This window comes from Onychostoma macrolepis, chromosome 02 (assembly GCF_012432095.1).
Source record: "Onychostoma macrolepis isolate SWU-2019 chromosome 02, ASM1243209v1, whole genome shotgun sequence".
Lineage (NCBI taxonomy): Eukaryota > Metazoa > Chordata > Actinopteri > Cypriniformes > Cyprinidae > Onychostoma > Onychostoma macrolepis.
The window spans coordinates 35,039,357-35,058,029 of NC_081156.1; the positions used below are offsets into that span (position 1 = coordinate 35,039,357).

An 18,673-nucleotide genomic window follows, 5' to 3' on the forward strand; every position below is an offset into this window, starting at 1 on the left:
TAAAAATACACCACAATACAAAGTTAACCACTCTGTATCTACAGACTCCTGAGGGTAGCAACCCCGTTATGCCTACATTATTAAATCAATTTATGATGAGTGCTTAACAGACCTCTTAATATACCAGTGCAACCTCAATGTAATACAAAACAAATAAATGATATCTATATTTACTCTTATAATCACATTGTTACCAGCCAAGGCCTCACCTGTGACCTGGCAGGACTGTTTCTGTCACCTGATAAATTGTATAACGAGATAACAATTTGTGTGTTTGAACTGAGAGCTTTGAATAGGTACAATTAAGGACTGTACAGTAGATCATCAGCCTAATATTTGTCACAATACTGAATCTCACTACTAACATATATCACCATGTCATTGTTTGACCTCACCTGTGACCTTGCCTCTTCACTACAGCCTGGCAGGACTGTTTCTGTCACTTCAACTGACAAAATAACACATTGATGCATATCAAATGATCAGGGAGGAAAAACATCTATGGCTAAGTATTATTTAAATATAACAAGTGACTTGTACTTGTTTTAAAGTAGCTCCTAATGTCTAACTTTCTTTTTTTAGCTGCCATCCTGACTCAGCACACAAGTTCACAAATTAGCCTAATTGACAAACACGTTTTTTTCCCCACTATATTAATAAGTTTAGAACATTTCAGAATTCAAATTTTTCAACAGAAGTGCATTAGTGCAAAAAACTGATTTTGCATGGGTTATTTTAGAGTTATAAACCTAAAAATACCAAGGACAATTTAAATTAAAAGGCCAGAGACTACAATCATCACAAACTGGATTTGATCAGCCCTCCAAACATCTAACAAATAAAAGCACAAAATTCCCACATTTAAAAAATCATCCTATTTCCAATGTATATGGAAATAAAGTGGCTGGAAAAGCTGTGTAAAGGTAAACAGTCAATCTTTATTTCATGTAGACTTCATTTGCACTTGTCATGACAATCGGCAGTCTTGTTTTCTGTCGGCTATACACAAAAATCAATAATAAACTTTCAAACATGTAATACAATGTTTCCTGTGATTTATACTGCCTCTGTGCATTAAAAAGTGCATAAACATACCTTGTTGCTTCTGATGTGATGCAACAGGGAAACTCCGCCTCTGATCTTCATGAAGTAACGTTATTGAGATTCAGAGCGTGTTGAGGTTTAATCTGTGAATGTGGAGCAGGTAAACAGACCCGAGGCTGTAATTTCTATATCAGCAGGGAAAGATTTTCAGAGTCTTTTGATTTCATTCTTGGCTTACCGTTTAATGGATGTCTGTGTGTGGGTGTTTCTGTGGAACACAACATGCACGAACACACACACACACTGTTCTTTTACTGCTGACAACCCCTAAACACACACACAAACACACACACACACAGGATCTGTTCCAAACCCCAGTGAGCGTCTCGCAGTCTAATGCTTTCCAAGGGGCCATTCACACAGGATATGTTCTTGCGTTTAAAAACAGCTAAACGCAGCTCAGCGGAATGGAAAAGAGCGCAGGTGTATTGGGATGCTTTTTTTTTTTTATTTCTAAAAAAGCGTAACTTGGCACAGTTTCTTAAAAACGCTGAAAAAAGCTAAATGCATTGAAATGCAAATTTAAGAAATGTATACAAGAGCATATCTTGTGTGAACCTTATGATGTGGAACACTACACGGGTGGCATCATAAACACTGCTCCTCGTGTGAAGCTAGGGTTAAAAGATAGCTTTAAAAACTATCAATATTTTTCCAAATTTTCATATGTCTAAAATGTCTAAAGATTCTTAAATCAAGATACATTTACTGGAGAAGCAGAAGTCGTGAAATCGATCAAAATGAAGTTTATGATTAAGTTTAGATAATTCAAATGGAAAAGTAATTTTCCTACCCCAGACAGATATTTGTTCTTTGCTTGAAGCATAAACTCACTATTTCTCAGAAAAACAAGACTTAATTTCTTTATTTTGTGTCCCAAGTAAATGCATCTTAATTTAAGGATGTTTAGATATTTGTATTGGAAAACAAAAATACAGAGGAAGACATTCATTTTTTGCAGTGTATGCAACCTTTAATGCTATGACTTTCAATTTAAGACTTTCTGCTCTGATTTAAGACCTTTTTCTAAGGCTATAATTTGTTTTTAAGACCCACAGAAACCCTGTAATAGAACAGCTGTTGTAACAAAGTGCATGCAAATAGTTTGCTACAAAGTCAACGGTGTTAAATAATAATATAGACATAGTGACCACTTACAGAATATACTGTAAAAACATGAAATATTTCAAATAATATTACAAAAAGTGAAATCTTCCTTTCAAAAAGCTGCGGTTGCTCCAAAAACAAAGCGAGTTCCTTGAAGAAAAGAAAAAACAAACAAGAAGAAACATGACATATAAAAACTGGCTGATCTATTAGTTTGCAAGCGTTCATGCACATATCTATTTTGACATTCAATATCACATTTGTTGTTGTTGTTGTTATGACAAATATTGCATTCAATCATGCATTTAAATAAAACTGTCAATCTAGAAACTTTGCAGCAACTGTTTGACACACTTTCACAAATATGCACGAGCACCAGAAAGATAACATATACAGTGAGGAAAATAAGTATTTGAACACCCTGCTATTTTGCAAGTTCTCCCACTTAGAAATCATGGAGGGTCTGAAATTGTCATCGTAGGTGCATGTCCACTGTGAGAGACATAATCTAAAAAAAATCCAGAAATCACAATGTATGATTTTTAACTATTTATTTGTATGATACAGCTGCAAATAAGTATTTGAACACCTGAGAAAATCAATGTTAATATTTGGTACAGTAGCCTTTGTTTGCAATTACAGAGGTCAAACGTTTCCTGTAGTTTTCACCAGGTTTGCACACACTGCAGGAGGATTTTGGCCTCCTCCACACAGATCTTCTCTAGATCAGTCAGGTTTCTGGCCTGTCGCTGAGAAACATGGAGTTTGAGCTCCTCCAAAGATTCTCTATTGGGTTTAGGTCTGGAGACTGGCTAGGCCACGCCAGAACCTTGATATGCTTCTTACAGAGCCACTCCTTGGTTATCCTGGCTGTGTGCTTGGTCATTGTCATGTTGGAAGACCCAGCCTCGACCCATCTTCAATGCTCTAACTGAGGGAAGGAGGTTGTTCCCCAAAATCTCGCAATACATGGTCCCGGTCATCCTCTCCTTAATACAGTGCAGTCGCCCTGTCCCATGTGCAGAAAAACACCCCCAAAGCATGATGCTACCACCCCCATGCTTCACAGTAGGGATGGTGTTCTTGGATGGTACTCATCATTCTTCTTCCTCCAAACACGTTTAGTGGAATTATGACCAAAAGTTCTATTTTGGTCTCATCTGACCACATGACTTTCTCCCATGACTCCTCTGGATCATCCAAATGGTCATTGGCAAACTTAAGTCGGGCTGGACATGTGCTGGTTCTAGCAGGGGAACCTTCCGTGCCATGCATGATTTCAAACCATGACGTCTTGGTGTATTACCAACAGTAACCTTGGAAACGGTGGTCCCAGCTCTTTTCAGGTCATTGACCAGCTCCTCCCGTGTAGTTCTGGGCTGATTTCTCACCTTTCTTAGGATCATTGAGACCCCACGAGGTGAGATCTTGCACGGAGCCCCAGTCCGAGGGAGATTGACAGTCATGTTTAGCTTCTTCCATTTTCTAATGATTGCTCCAACAGTGGACCTTTTTCACCAAGCTGCTTGGCAATTTCCCGTAGCCCTTTCCAGCCTTGTGGAGGTGTACAATTTTGTCTCTAGTGTCTTTGGACAGCTCTTTGGTCTTGGCCATGTTAGTAGTTGGATTCTTACTGATTGTATGGGGTGGACAGGTGTCTTTATGCAGCTAACGACCTCAAACAGGTGCATCTAATTTAGGATAATAAATGGAGTGGAGGTGGACATTTTAAAGGCAGACTAACAGGTCTTTGAGGGTCAGAATTCTAGCTGATAGACAGGTGTTCAAATACTTATTTGCAGCTGTATCATACAAATAAATAGTTATAAAATCATACATTGTGATTTCTGGATTTTTTTTTTTTAGATTATGTCTCTCACAGTGGACATGCACCTACGATGACAATTTCAGACCCCTCCATGATTTCTAAGTGGGAGAACTTGCAAAATAGCAGGGTGTTCAAATACTTATTTTCCTCACTGTATATATACACAACATTCATAATTTTATATAGTCACAATATTACTAATACTTTCAATGTATCTCCTAGCCCTATGAAGCACACAGGAGACTTGGTGAAAATTAGGCGTCTTCTCTTTTAGAACAACTTTAACGTCTGGAGCGCAACTACGATGCCTTAAAATGCTGTCTAGGTAGGCAGCACACTAGGTGTTGGAACAGAGTCACTAACAGAAATACATTTGTTGGCTGACAGTCATTCCAGAGTCGATCTCACACGTCTGAGAGATTATTGAGCGTCTGTGACTTTCCATCATTCTGGATGTTAGGGTTAACGATAACACCAGACAAACTTCACTCAAATTCCATAAACACACACTCACACACGAGATTCACTTGACACACAGCCTCGTTCAATCTTTCTCTATTTCCCCTTACAATGATGTCCTCTAAGGTATAGAGATGGTATCAGATGTTAATACCATGGTACTAAAAGATTTGCAATAACTAACATGGTACCATGTTCAAAAGAGTCAGAAAAGATGTCAGGTTATGTCCAGGTGACATTTCACGACAGAAACAGTAGAAATAAAACGTCAATTAATAATAAAACAGATTTAAATAAACAAATAAGTAAATAAAAAACAGGCTTCATTTATTTATTTTTTTTAAATAATAAAAAAAACAATCATATATATATATATATTTGGGAGGGGATTTGGGGGTGAAATGTGATTTGAACACTTGTGAATTCTCTTGTGAGATTCAACCCAAAAAAACAAGTTTTTTTTAGTATCTTTATCTATCTGTTTCTCCTCATGTTCTTTTCAATGACACACCTCTCCTCGTCTCTTAAAACCCCTCTTTGCAGTCTGTGAATTTTAACGACGTTTCTGTGACGTTGAATACTGACCTAAATCTTCAACCAGATGAAATATGAATCTGAGCAGAAGCTTGTGTTCCTTCAAACTCCAGCGGTCTGGAGAAATAAAGTTTTGTTCTACAGACATACTGAAACTGTCAGAGTATGAAGAGTTATATATCATTATACAGATATCATATGTTGGATGGTTTAATTACTAACTGCTCTATACAAAAAGTATATTAAAAACATTTGAGATGCTTTTAATTGCATGCTACGCAAACAGGACTGTCAACATATTTCAAAGTTGTTGTTTTTGTAAAGTTTGAGGTCAGTGATTAATACTATTATTTATCGAGGATGCATTAAATTGATCAAAAGTGACAGTAAAGACATGTTACAAAACGTTTCCATTTCAATTAAATGCTGTTCTTTTGAACTTTCAAATCATGAAAGAATCCGGAAAAATTAAATGTTTCCAAATGGTTGCCAAATATATATATCGTGCAGCACAACTGTTTACAACATTGATAATAATCAGAAATGTTTCTTGAGCAGCAATATATTCGAATCATATTAGAATGATTTCTGAATGATCATGTGACACTGAAGACTGAAGTAATGATGCTGAAAATAAAATACATTTTAATATATATTCACATAGAAAACACTTATTTTAAATTGTCATATTATTTCACTATTTTTACTGTTTTTTTATTAAATAAATACAGCCTTGGCGAGCAGAAGAGACTTCTTTCAAAAACATTGCTTGTAATATCTGGCTAGAATTTAGTTGTATACTATACACTATGCACTATGTAATTTTAGAAGAGTAGTATCATCTCAAATAGCACGCCAACATTATTTTTTTTACTAACTGGTATAAGCCATTTCCTAGTTGAGGGCTAATGATATCAAATACACACAATGTGAAGCTGCCTGCTTTATCCAAACAGTAAACAAAAATAATTTACAGAATTTACAGTTTATGTTAATGTTTCATATTATGCCCAACAAGACCTCGTAAGTGCCCCCGCGGTTGAATTTTGTTCACACAATCTAAAATCAATGTGCTTGTGGCTGCCGGCAATGTAAACACTTAAGGAGCATATAGTGCTACAAAAGCCTAATATAGCAACTACGCCTTGATTTTTGTCATGCAGCATAATAACTATGCCGCCTACATTTCAAAACACCATCGGGAGGCCATCTATAGTGCCTTAAAATACTGTCTAGGTAGTCAGCTTGCTAGGATTATAAACAGAGTATAATATAATAAAAGCAGAGACACTGTTTCTGTAAATCAGCTGAATTATAGAGGCTTTTCTGTTCGAAATGTCTAAAACATCTATTCATTCTCTCACACTGTGCACGTCAGTATGTCGAACCTGAAGTGACACACACACACACACACACACACACACACACACATCTATGAGCTCTCAGAAGTCAGTTTATAAAGAGCTGCTGGAGACGTGGTTGCTATGGTTACATTGATGTACTGTATTCCTGTAGCCGAAACACCTTGATAAAAATTTCAACAGGAAACTCAGACAACTTTTCTTTTCTGGATCAACTCCAGGGAACGTATGTGAGCATATTTGTACACCGCTAGCATTTATTCTGTCTGTCTGCCTGAGTGTGTCTGAAAACACAGTTCACATCCTACTCAAACATGAGTGAGTGTGTGTGTGTGTGTGTGTGTGTGTGTGTGTGTGTGATGGGCAGGCTGCTATACTAAAGCAGACATATGAACACACGTCTGCCTGAGGCTCATCTATGGACCCAAACATGCAATATTTTCATTTGAACCACAATACATGTGCTCCAATGGTGTTATACTGTTTAACTACATTTTTACATCTTTTAAAGAAAATAAGAGTTATGTTTGCCTGTGCAAAACTCACCAGCATGATGCGAGGGCATTCTGGGAGATCTCCGTGATCCTCTGCTCTGTAGATGTGGCTTGGATCCTCCTTTAATGTGCATCTGTTGGATTTTTAACTTGTTTTATTGTTGAAAATGGTGCATCTGATCGCTTAAAGTGTCTGTAATACACTCTTAAAAATAAAGGTGCTTCACGATGCCATAGAAGAACTTTTTTGCCTAATTGGTTCCATAAAGAATCTTTAACATTTGAAGAACCTTTCTGTTTCACAAAAGCTTCTTTGTGGTGAAAGAAGGTTCTTCAGATTATAAAAAGGTAAGAAAGAGATGGTTCTTTGACTGAATGGTTCTTTGTGGAACCAAAAACGGTTCTTCTGTGGCATCGCTGTGAAGAACTTTTTAAGCACCTTTATTTTTAAGAGCGTACAAGCAAAACAATATGCTGAAGTGTAATAAAAGTTCAGATCTCTAACATCAAGTGTGAGAAACTGACTTTGCAAATGCAGCTAATTATTTTCCAATGTTTCCAACATTACCAGAGTAATCCATTAATAAAGGTAAGGTAGCACTCGGACACTAAAGATAAATCATTAGCCTTGATCAATAAAGCATGCATGTGTGTCTATAATGCACAGAAATGTGTTTGTTCCACATGAACCAGTGGATCTATAACGTGATTATAAGTCTATAAGTGATTTCTATGTGAATATGTGTTAAACTGTAATTTATTTCTGTGATGCGCAGCTGTATTTTCAGCATCATTACTGCAGTCTTCAGTGTCACATGATCTTCAGAAATCATTCTAATATGCTGATTTGCTGCTCGAGAAACATTTCTGATTATTATCAATGTTGAGAACAGTTGTGCTGCACAATATTTTTGTGGAAACCGTGATGTGTTTTATTTTTCAGGTGTCTTTGATGAACAGAAAGTTCAAAAGAACAGCATTTATTTGAAACAGAAATCTTTTGTCACATTAGAAATGTCTTCATCGTCACTTCTGATCAATTTAATGCATCCTTGATGAATAAAAGTATTAATTTCTAACTAGTGTATATTTGGATACTTGCAAAATATCAAAGCGAGTGTGATTTACTGCAAAAACAGCTCAGCATAAGCACACTTTACGAGCAAAACGATTAAAAAACAAGATGTTTGTTTGGTCTTAGATGATAAATAGATCTAGTGTTAAAAATGAAGACAGCCAGTATTGTGGTTTTCACAATCCACTAAAATAAATAAATAAATAAAACACCAACTGATTAAAAGTTAAGCAAAAATGATGAAGAGAAAGTAGAAAAAGGATCCTGTACCATTTGACACACAAATACAGACATTAGATCAAATTCGTGCATTTCTAAAAGTCTCACTGAAGTGTTAAATCATGAGAAAGGCACACAAATGTCATGCTTGCTTTCTACTACATCCCAAATGTGTCTCCAGAAAGCCATAGAGCCGTACCTCTGCTCCAAACCGGCTCCTTGCCCTTGCCAAAGATCACAGCGGCGCTTTTGCAGCCCATCTGCGCAGTCTTGTGTCCTGGGACGAGGTCTGGTTTATCGAGCACTCAGCTTGTGTCCTTTACGAGGAACAGAAAACAGTGTCATTTCTCACAGTGAGTAAAGCGGGGCTGGAGCTTCACTTGTGTTGGAGTATTTAGAGCATTGAGAAGCCCAGGGCGATGTTAGCCCACTTTCTTACCCTCCACTAAACGCTGGCAGAGGCTCAGAAAGGCCTCAAACACCTTTAAGACTCAAGATCATTTGTTGATGCTTCAGGTCAGTTTGCAGAGAGACTGTAACTGATGTCTCGCCCTGAAATAGATTTGAAATGCATTTCAGTCAGAGATACTGTATATTACCGTTCAGAAATCTGGAGTCAGTACGACTCTGAAAGAAACTGATTAGTAAGTGATACATTTATTCATCAGAAGTGACAGTAAAGACATTTATAATGTTTATAATGCTTTCTATTCATCTGTGAATCCTAAAAAATAAAATGTGTTTCCACAAAAATATTGTGCAGCACAGCTGTTTTCAACATTGATAATAATCATAAATGTTTCTTGAGCAGTAAATCAGCATATTAGAATGATTTCTGAAGATCATGTGACACTGAAGACTGCAATAATGATGCTGAAAATACAGCTGCGCATCACAGAAATAAATTACAGTTTAACACATATTCACATAGAAAAGTTATTTTACATTGTAATAATATTTCACTATTTTTACTGTATTTTTGATCAAATAAATGCAGCACTGGTGAGCAGAAGAGACTCTTTCATAAACATTAACTCACTGACCTCCAAACCAAACAGTAGTGTATATTTCATAAGGCTGTGACAATATGAGTGAAATTATCAATTAATCTGTTCTTACCAATTTAGAGCTTTCATTCATAGGATAGACCGGGGCTAGTTGTCACATTTTTAATGTTATCAGTTTATTTTTAATTTATCATTTATAATGTGTGTGTGTGAATATATGCACATGTTTGTACATAAGTGACTGTTTAATATTTTCGATTATCTTATGGAAATTAATGGTCAGCAAGGATGTAATTTGAGGAATTTGTTGGTGAAGGTTGAGGGACTGTTACATTTTATTTGAAGAAAAAAAAAAGAAGAAAACCTAGATCTCAAAAACTATCAGGTTTACTAACAAGTGTTTTGTAAACTGATTTTCAAAACGAAACCTTTCTGGAGAAACATACCAAAAACAAACAACACAAAACAAAAAAACGTGACAACTAGCCCCGGTCTTCCCTGCATGTATTTATCAGATGCCTCCTCATTATTAGTTTATTTATTTTTGATCTACATTTATGTGGTGTGACAGTCTAATGGAGGTCAGTCTAAAAGAGCTGGAGTTCCTGAATGAACGCCGTCCGGATGAGAAGTATCTGTGAAATGTTGAGTAACAACTGAACATTGATTGCTCTTGAAGACTTCAAGCCCGTCCTGCAGCATAAACCCGTCTGCACCACCTGAGCATTAACATCAGACACTAAAAGCACGTCACTGACAGCGAGGACTCGTTCTGTGCTGGGAAAGGTCACACGGAGACGCCATTTCCACTCCTGCGGTATCTGAAATACCGTCTCACCCTCCTAACAGAACGTTTAATGAGAGCAGACAGCTGAAAGCTCTTCGGCTGCGCAGTCGGGACACACTGTCAGTCCGTCTCGCCTCCTAATCGCAATGAAATCAGCCATGAAGGAGAGAGAGACGCTTCAGTCGCCACTTTAGATGTCGGTCATGATGCAACTCTTGCCACTGGAACGACCTGCGATATCAGAGAAATAGCAGACATCTCACTATCACCTCCAAAAAATACTGTAATGTGTTGATATTCAGCTCATGTTCTGCTATATTTCAGGAATCATTTTCTGCTGGTGTAAACGAGATTAAAGTGAATTCACAGTCAAATTCAGGTCAGATTTGTTGATCTGTAGATTTAATGCTTCCATGTTTTTTTCCTTTGCAAACCCACCATCTTTTACAAGGAGTTTATGAAGTTACAGCATCCTCTAGTGTTCATCTCTGAACGATTTTCACACACACTGAGAGTATTACAATTATGCAACAAGTGAATTAAATGTGTATTTATTATTTAACACTATATTGGCTGCTAGGGCTATTTACATGGCAGAGTAGTAGATTTTAAAATAATCAAAACTAAATAAAATAAAAAAAATCTCATATAATAATTTAACAATGTATTTCTTCAATTAAAAAATATATATAAATATTGATAATACTTACTGATGTTTGTGCTGCAAAATGATGTCACCTCCTGAAGTAGGACGAAGTTAAGAGGAAATCAAAATAATGTTGCAAAGAAAAATAATCTTTAAAAAAAATATTTTGAATTTGTAGCAAAATACAACATGCACATGATATTGACAGGTTTTTTAATTAACTCTTAGACTTATAAAATATTTATAAAATAGAAAAAATATTATTTAACACCATATTAGAAGTAAAGGCGATTTATATGTCAGACTCAAAGTAGCAGAAATTAAAAATCAATAAAACTTCAATAAATAAAAACATTGTGTAAAATAATTTAACAACATTTTTCTAACAACAAATTTTAAAAAAGCAATTATTTAAGCTTTTCCAGTGTGATATTTGATAGAAAATATACATTTTCCCAAGAAGTCATTTAAAAAATGTCCAGTAATGGAATTCCTAAATATAACCTGAATATAATCCTAACTAAATAACACAAAAATACACAACACAGAGCCAAATCCTCGTGCGATTTCTAAAAACTGTTCACATAAACTGCTCGAGCGCAAAGGCTTATTTCTTTCATTTTCACTTCACACTTATAGTAGTTTCTGTCACTGTTGATTCACAGCGTTTAGTATTCTGGGATGCATGTTTCAGATGCTGCTGTAATGCGCTGACTTCTGACAGGCAGCCTTCACCTCCTAAATAAATCTCACTTCATCCCAGAGAATTATCAGTGTCCTGTAACGACACGGCTTCATTCTGCTGCACCTGTGCATGGCTGTCATGAGCGAGCGCGCGCGTGTGTGTCTGTGTGTGTGTGACCTACACACGCTCCAGCGCTCTCACACCGCCGTCCTCTCCGTCTGCTCCTCCTCGGTTCTCCTGCTCACCTCCATGCAGGTAAGCTGCGCTGTTACAAGGGTCAAAGGTGACGTCAACTGGCTGAATGAGGCGTTTGTGCTTCTTTCTGATGTGTGTGTGTGTGTGTGTGTGTGATTCTCACTGCTGTCTGAATGGACTCTGTGGATATTTAAGGACTGTTATTGTTTGGACACTGCGAGATACAGATCATTTGCATAATGCTTAGGATATAAAGTAAAAAGTAATTTGAAGTGTTTTTCGACACAAAATGACTGACTGTAATTAATAAACAGGTTCTTAGATTTACTCTTTGACTAATGAATAAAAAACTTTTCCTGCTGTTTATGATTACTAAATTTAAAAAAAATTATCCTAGCTCTCATAAGATTGATTACTATCTGATGAAATATTTTAGAATACAGCATGATTTATTTTTTATTTTTTCAATTCCATGCCAATTTTAAAATGTAAATATTTTGTTTTTTAAATATTTAAAATTGTGATTTACAGGCCTGGAAAGCTTTATAACATTACGCTATGCTCTAAAATATTTCATCTGAAATTTTTCCACGGCCTGTAAATCACAATTTTTAAATTTAAATAATTGTAAACAAAAGATTTACATTTTTAAATCGTGATTTTACACGTCTAGAATTTTTATTTTTATTTTTTCCACAATTATGCTGTGCTCTAAAATATCTCCGAAAATTTTCCCAGGACTGTAAATCGCAATTTTAAAATTTAAATATTTTAAAACAAACATTTTAATTTTAAAATGATAATTTACAGATCGGAGGATTTTTTTTTTTTTTTTTAATTATGCTGTGTTCTAAAATATTTACTCCTGGATATTGTCTCATAATGCATGAGGCTTAAACATGGAAATACATTGTTGCATTTGATTACTTATGTTTAAAACATTGCAAGACAATTACAAGACATAATGTAAATTGAAATGCAACAATGTATTTTCATTTCCTTCATGTGTTTTATTGTCTGAGATGTTTAATGTGACATTAGCTGTGGTGTGGAAGCTCTGAAAGGACCAAGTATTAATAACTTGCAGTATTTACCTCTGCTGTTTGAGAAGTTTCAGCACACATCTGGATTTCTTTAGAGATTTATGTGACCACCAGCTTTTGAAATTCTCCTTGTTTCTCAGGTGAGCGATGGATGAAAGCACCTTTGAGACATTTGAGGAAGAGCTTGGTAAACCACTGCAAGAAGTTCCTCCTCAGAAACCTGTCAGGCAAATGCGAACAGGAGGCAGAGCAGGTACAAATGAGCTCAAATAATCTCGCTGAGCAAATGCAAACAAGCAGAGCAGTGATTTGAGGATTTGTAAGCATGTTTCTACCCTGTACTTCTGTTTCAAACATGAATATAAAAGCCTCAGGAGTCAAGATGTCTTGGAAACAAAGTGCTCTTTCTAATTTAAGATCAGGGCTGAAAGCATCCACACTATTTGTGGTGTTAAAGTGAACAGCGAGTCTAATAATACATCACAATAACCTTGACAGACACGAGCAACATGACACTGAACACCAAACACAGCACGAACGCACAACAGCTCTCTTTAAAGCAATGGGCTATAATGTGACTTGCAGTTTTTACTTTCAAACACACAGTTTTTATCATTTTACTGTAAAAGCGCATGCATGTTTAATATTGTATATAGGTCTTTAACGTAAATAAGGCAATTACTCTTACTTTTTTTTTTTTATAGTATTGCATTGCGCAACAAAATCACCTGCATTGTTTGTTAAATCTAATATTATTTTCACTGCTTAAAGTTAACCCATTCAACAGGTTAACTAGCATTTATATTTATTATATTATATTATACGGTAGTTAATGTTTGAAGTGGATCAAAAAAGTTAATCAAAGTTGTCCTAAGACAAGAACGCATTTTGGTTTTAGGTTTTAGGACAACTTTGAAAGGTTTTGATCCACTTGTATTATATTATATTATAGTGACAAGACACCATAGTATTATTGAAATACTATTATAGTTTGCATTAATATTTTGAATCCGTTTTTATTTTTAGATTTTGCATTTTCATTTTAAAATTTTTGTAATTTTGTTTTGTTTTTAATTTGTATTAGTTTCAGTTTTTTTCTATATGTCTGTACAGTTTTTATTTCAGTTTTAGTTTGAGTTATTTTACTACATCATGGCAAACTAAATTAAAGTGAGAAATGCAGCCTTGGCAACTATATTTTATTTCAGTTAACATTTATTTTATCTCAAGAAACTAAAATGTTTTTAATGGTTTAATTTTAGATTCAGTTAATAATAAGTGAAAAATAAAAAATGTAAATAAATAAATAATAAACTATATATAAAACAGCACTTTGTTTTTTTTTTTTCATAAATCTAGAACTAAATCTGATCCCTAAAAATCTTTTCATTAGAATCTACTTGAAAGTAAAGAGTTCTAAAAAAGTTCTCTAAAGCTACAAATTATAATGTGACCATTAAAAATATAAAAAACATAAATTTGACAATATTACTGTAAAAATGCATGCAATATCTTGTTGCATGTAGTTTTACAGTAAATAATAAGGCAATTAATTCTTACACTTTTATAGTATTGCACTACACAAGTCACCTTTATTTATATAGTGTTTTTAACAATACAACATCACCTGCACTGATTGTTAAATCTAATGTATTTTTTACTGATTAAAGGTAACAGATTATCAGCTTAACTAGCATTATTAATCGTTAAAATGTCTGAGGATGTATTGATTCCCCAGTGAGCTGTTTGTGATACCCCTCTGCTGTGTTGTTGTTTATAGAGATGTATGCTCAGAGGAGGGTGCGAGAGGTGAGTCTGAGATCACATGACAGCTGCAGATCACGCTGCCACATTCACAGCCTGTTTAAAGCATCACATGCAGGCAAACCATCTGAACATGACCTCTAATACACACATTTACCGTTCCATTAATAAACCTTGTGTGTCCTGCAGGAAGCTCCAATCGTCCAGCAGGTCCCAAAGATGATTCCACGGGAACATCCGGTGTCCAGCGCCAGTATGTCGCCTGCAAAACACAAATTCATGCTCATCAGTATTCACTTGATGCAAATGCAAGATCTCACGACTAAAAACATCCTATAAAATATTAAGTAAATGTACTTCCCAGCAGTAACTGTGTAATTTATACAGTGAAAAAAAATTACATCATAGAAGTTTAAAATATTATTTGGAAAATATTTAGTTAATGATAATTTTTTCATACTAACTACAGTACAGTAGGATGCATTAAATATCATTTTTACTTATTGCATTTTTAACTTAACTTTATACTAAGTCTGATAATTGATAATTGAAAAGGGACATGGTGATGGAAAAAAAATAAAAAGAAAGAAACCGCGATGGGATGAAAAACTATTCCTGTTAGTTTGGGAGGGAACGCAATAATTTCGCGAGAGAATGCAAAAGCATTGAAACATGATTTTTTCCCCCTCTCATCTTTTTTTTTTTTTGCTGGCAAACATTTTCGTGATGGAAATAATATGATGTGGGAGGAACAACTATATTTCCAGTGATTTTGCAAGCGCATGCAAAGTTTCTCAGGAAAAGCAATAATTTTGCCACAGAACACAAATGTTTTATGAACGAAAGCAAAGTTTCTTTAGTTCTTTAGTTTCTTTAATAGTTTTTCAAGAGAACGCGAAAAAGTTTGAAAGCGAGGTAAAATTTGTCAACAAGAAAACATAAAAGTTTTAAAAATGAACGTAAAACGTCTTGATGAAACTAGTTATGTGAGAGAACAAATTTTTGAAAGTAAAAGAACATTTTCTCGTTGGAATGAAATAATTTTGCGAAATACCGCAAAAAATTTAAAGAATGAAAGATTTCTAACTGGAATTAAATAGTTTTGCGAAAGAACGTAAACGTTACATAAGCAAAGGAAAACTTTCTCTTCGGAAAGCAATATTTTTGCAAAAGAACGCAAAAGTTATGCAAACAAAAACAAAGTTTCTCATTGGAACACAATAGTTTATCAACTTTTATGCCATGGTCTGTCTGAATACTCAATTCTGATTGGCTGGCAGGTGTTGATTAAATTCGTTGAACTGCACAGGTAGTTCCAGGTCAGTTTAATCACGTTCTATATTAATGCTCTTCCTATAAACATTGGTAACCATAGTAACATATAGTTGCAGTTGAATAGCAATACAGACGAAAATAACCGTCATTTTTATCGTTCCGGTCAAATATTGCAGCGCGAATATTATTAACATCTTTAATATGTGAATGCTGGCAAATGACCATGACATAAACGCTGCGCGTCGGGTGGTTCTTCGCCTCCACGTCGTGCATTCAAATCGTTTAATGCTCAGCTAGCCGTTGATTATCCCTTACATAGGGGACATCAGATGCCCATTTTCCACAAGTTGGTATGATTCTTTAGGGTCTTCATGAAAAGTCTATTACATACTTTGGTTAAAATTTCTCAATGGTAGTGTAATAAATATTTTAAAATGTCAAAATCAGCTCTGTTCACAACGAGCCGTTTCGGTGCATGTTCCTTTAAATGCTAATGAGCTCTGCTGACCCCTCTCTTCTGTGACTGTTCTGGACTGGACTGTTTACAGCTCACTCAGGGCAGGTCTGTGCTAAAACGCCAGTGTCAATCAACAGACGTGGGAGGGGCCTGTGCAAAACTGTCACTTTGCCAAGAATCTGTAAATGGCTTGATCTGAGAAAGTGCTTATGATTTGTGGGGATTTAAAAAAAAATAAAAGCACTGGGTGGATTTTTTATCATTATAGGGTGGTTGTGTACACACACTGCCAACACACATTTATGTTCAAACACCATGTAAAAGTGAATTTTGCATCCGATGACCCCTTTAAAAGTTTTTGCAAGCGATATACTTTTTCCTCCCATCTCATATTTTTCCATCACCATATCGTATGAATTTTAATAAAGTTTAGATTAAAACATGTAACAGTTGAATGACTCACCTGTGTTTTATCACCTGTCCAGCAGCGTCGTTACGCAAAGCTCTGTCCATCCAGAATCTGACGCAGATCGAGACGCCGTGGGAAGGTGTGACGCTAAACAGGTGTCTGATCGCAGCCATAACCATCCTGCTGCTGAGCTCCTGTTTACAAAGAATACACGGTAAGTGTGTTTATGCCAAATGCAGGCTCAAATAACATCTAAAAACAACAAACTCTAAAATGACTGACATGTTTTCTCCTCATGCAGAAGCCGTCAGAGGCCGCAAAGACGTCAGTGAAGAGCTCATAGCACTAAACGAGAGACATACTCTGATTAAAAGAGGGAAAATAACACCACATGAGGTGAGAATAAAAACAAACACAAGATCTTTGAAGGTAAAGATATCGCTTTTGCAAATAAAGCGTTGTTTTTCTATGTAAAGACTCGCAAGACGGACGTTTTTGACCGTTGCCCTCGCACATGAAAACGCGCCAAGTTTAAACTGCTTCATTCTGATTGGCCAACAGCGTAACTGAAACCGGCGCTACTTTCATGCGTCTCGTATCACTCCGCGGACTCCCGCTTTTTTCTTTCACAGTTATTAGCGACACCAGTTACTTAATAAGGTAGCGAAAATTAACTCAGAATACGCGGTATTAATATTACTGTAATGTTGTTGCTGTTTTTGTCTTGTTGTTTTATACATTGTGATGGACTTTTTTTTCTTAGCGGCAGAAGCTTCACAATAACATACAGATAAAATTATTTAAATAATTCAATTTAAATCAATACTTCATATTAAAATTTATTTATTTGATGAGCAATACATAATTATTATCCACAGGGACATTATGGAAATACTGTACAGATTTAGGCACAAAAAAAAATAAAAATGTTATTTCACACATCTGTATGTAAAAATAGTAATAATTTACATCTGAATCAATACTCTTAGCCAGACACTTCCTTATGGGAAACATTTTTCTGGTGGATTGATGATGACGACGAAGGAAAATCCAAGAGAGCGACTCGCGGGAGAGATTCTAGGGGCCTCAGACACCGGGCCCTTCCGGACCTCAGGCTCCTGAAGAAAAGAGAGACAAAATTCACTGAGCGCAGAAGAAGAGGAAGACACGAAGTAGATGAGATTAAAGAGAAACTGACAAAAGAGAAAGAGATGAAAGTCAAGAAGAAGGTCAAGGAAGTGGAAGAAGAGGAGGAGGACATACAGAAGATGAAGAAACCCAAGAAACCAGCGAAAGAGAGCAAGCAAATACCTATGAAGAAAGAGAATCAGTGATGTACTGATGCATGAAGAAAATAGGGCTGATAGCATGTGCACTCAAATTATCATGAAAATAATGCAATTAATCTTAACGGTCCTAAAGGGATGTTTTCTTTTGATTACAGGGTTCTTGTCACTCTCAGATCTTTATGCACTTCTCTAGTCAGTTGATGATAATGAGTACAATTTGGTGCTTTTTGTGTTTTTTTTCTTTGTAAAGTCTGTATTTTTCAGAGACTTGATTGAAACCATAAACCCCTTTAGATTTTTATGGCTCTTTTTGCAATTATGACTGCAAGCAAAGCACATATTCTGCCAGACAATATTAAGTTTCAATCACTGATTATTTTGAGGTGAGATCAATAGGTTACAGTAAAAATAATGAGTATTTCAGTGCCAGTTTATTTAAAAAATGTTTACCCATGTTATGCTTAAACCTAGTCCCCGACTAAAATGTTTTAACTGAAAGAAACTTGTACTGATTGATCTTGAAATATGTCAGTGCCCTTGTTTTGTCTCGAGATGCACACCAGTAATGTTTTTTTCTAAGGCATGTCTATAAAAATTACTTTAAAATCCTAATTGAACTATGGCCTAGTCTTGGCTTAAACTAAACCCTGTCTGTGAAACCGGGCCTCAAAGTAATAATATTTAAGCCAAAGCTGTAAACGTAATGCAGTGTAAAAATAAAGCTTTTTTTTTTTTTTATATATGTAAAAAGTGTTTTGAGCTCTTTTGTAAGTTAAATAGTTCACCAAAAAATGAAAATGTGCTGACCCTCAGGTCAGTCGAGATGTAGATGAGTGTGTTTCTTCATCAGGTTTGTAGAAATGTGTCGCTGCATCAGTGTCTCAGCAATGGATGCTCTGCAGTGAATGGGTGCCGTCAGAATGAGAGTCCAAACA

General features: G+C 35.6%; 1 protein-coding gene and 1 long non-coding RNA gene across 2 annotated transcripts in view; one reads left to right on the top strand and one right to left on the bottom strand.

Moving 5' to 3' along the window:
• LOC131552329 (uncharacterized) overlaps positions 1 to 5,135 on the bottom strand; it is a 42,668-nt gene extending 37,533 nt beyond the window's left edge. The window contains exons 1-4 of the long non-coding RNA XR_009273943.1: positions 5,084 to 5,135; positions 1,283 to 1,371; positions 1,096 to 1,187; positions 396 to 448 (exon numbers count right to left, since the gene is read on the bottom strand). This is a non-coding gene — a long non-coding RNA (uncharacterized LOC131552329). The remainder of the gene's footprint in view (positions 1 to 395; positions 449 to 1,095; positions 1,188 to 1,282; positions 1,372 to 5,083) is intronic.
• Positions 5,136 to 12,601: 7,466 nt separating this feature from the next.
• LOC131528805 (uncharacterized) lies at positions 12,602 to 18,396 on the top strand. The gene is made up of 6 exons (XM_058758191.1): positions 12,602 to 12,797; positions 14,325 to 14,353; positions 14,498 to 14,561; positions 16,502 to 16,663; positions 16,751 to 16,845; positions 17,439 to 18,396. The coding sequence occupies exons 1-6, from the start codon at positions 12,692 to 12,694 to the stop codon at positions 17,781 to 17,783; spliced, it is 801 nt and encodes a 266-aa protein (XP_058614174.1). The 5' UTR covers positions 12,602 to 12,691; the 3' UTR covers positions 17,784 to 18,396.
• Positions 18,397 to 18,673: the final 277 nt, after the last annotated feature.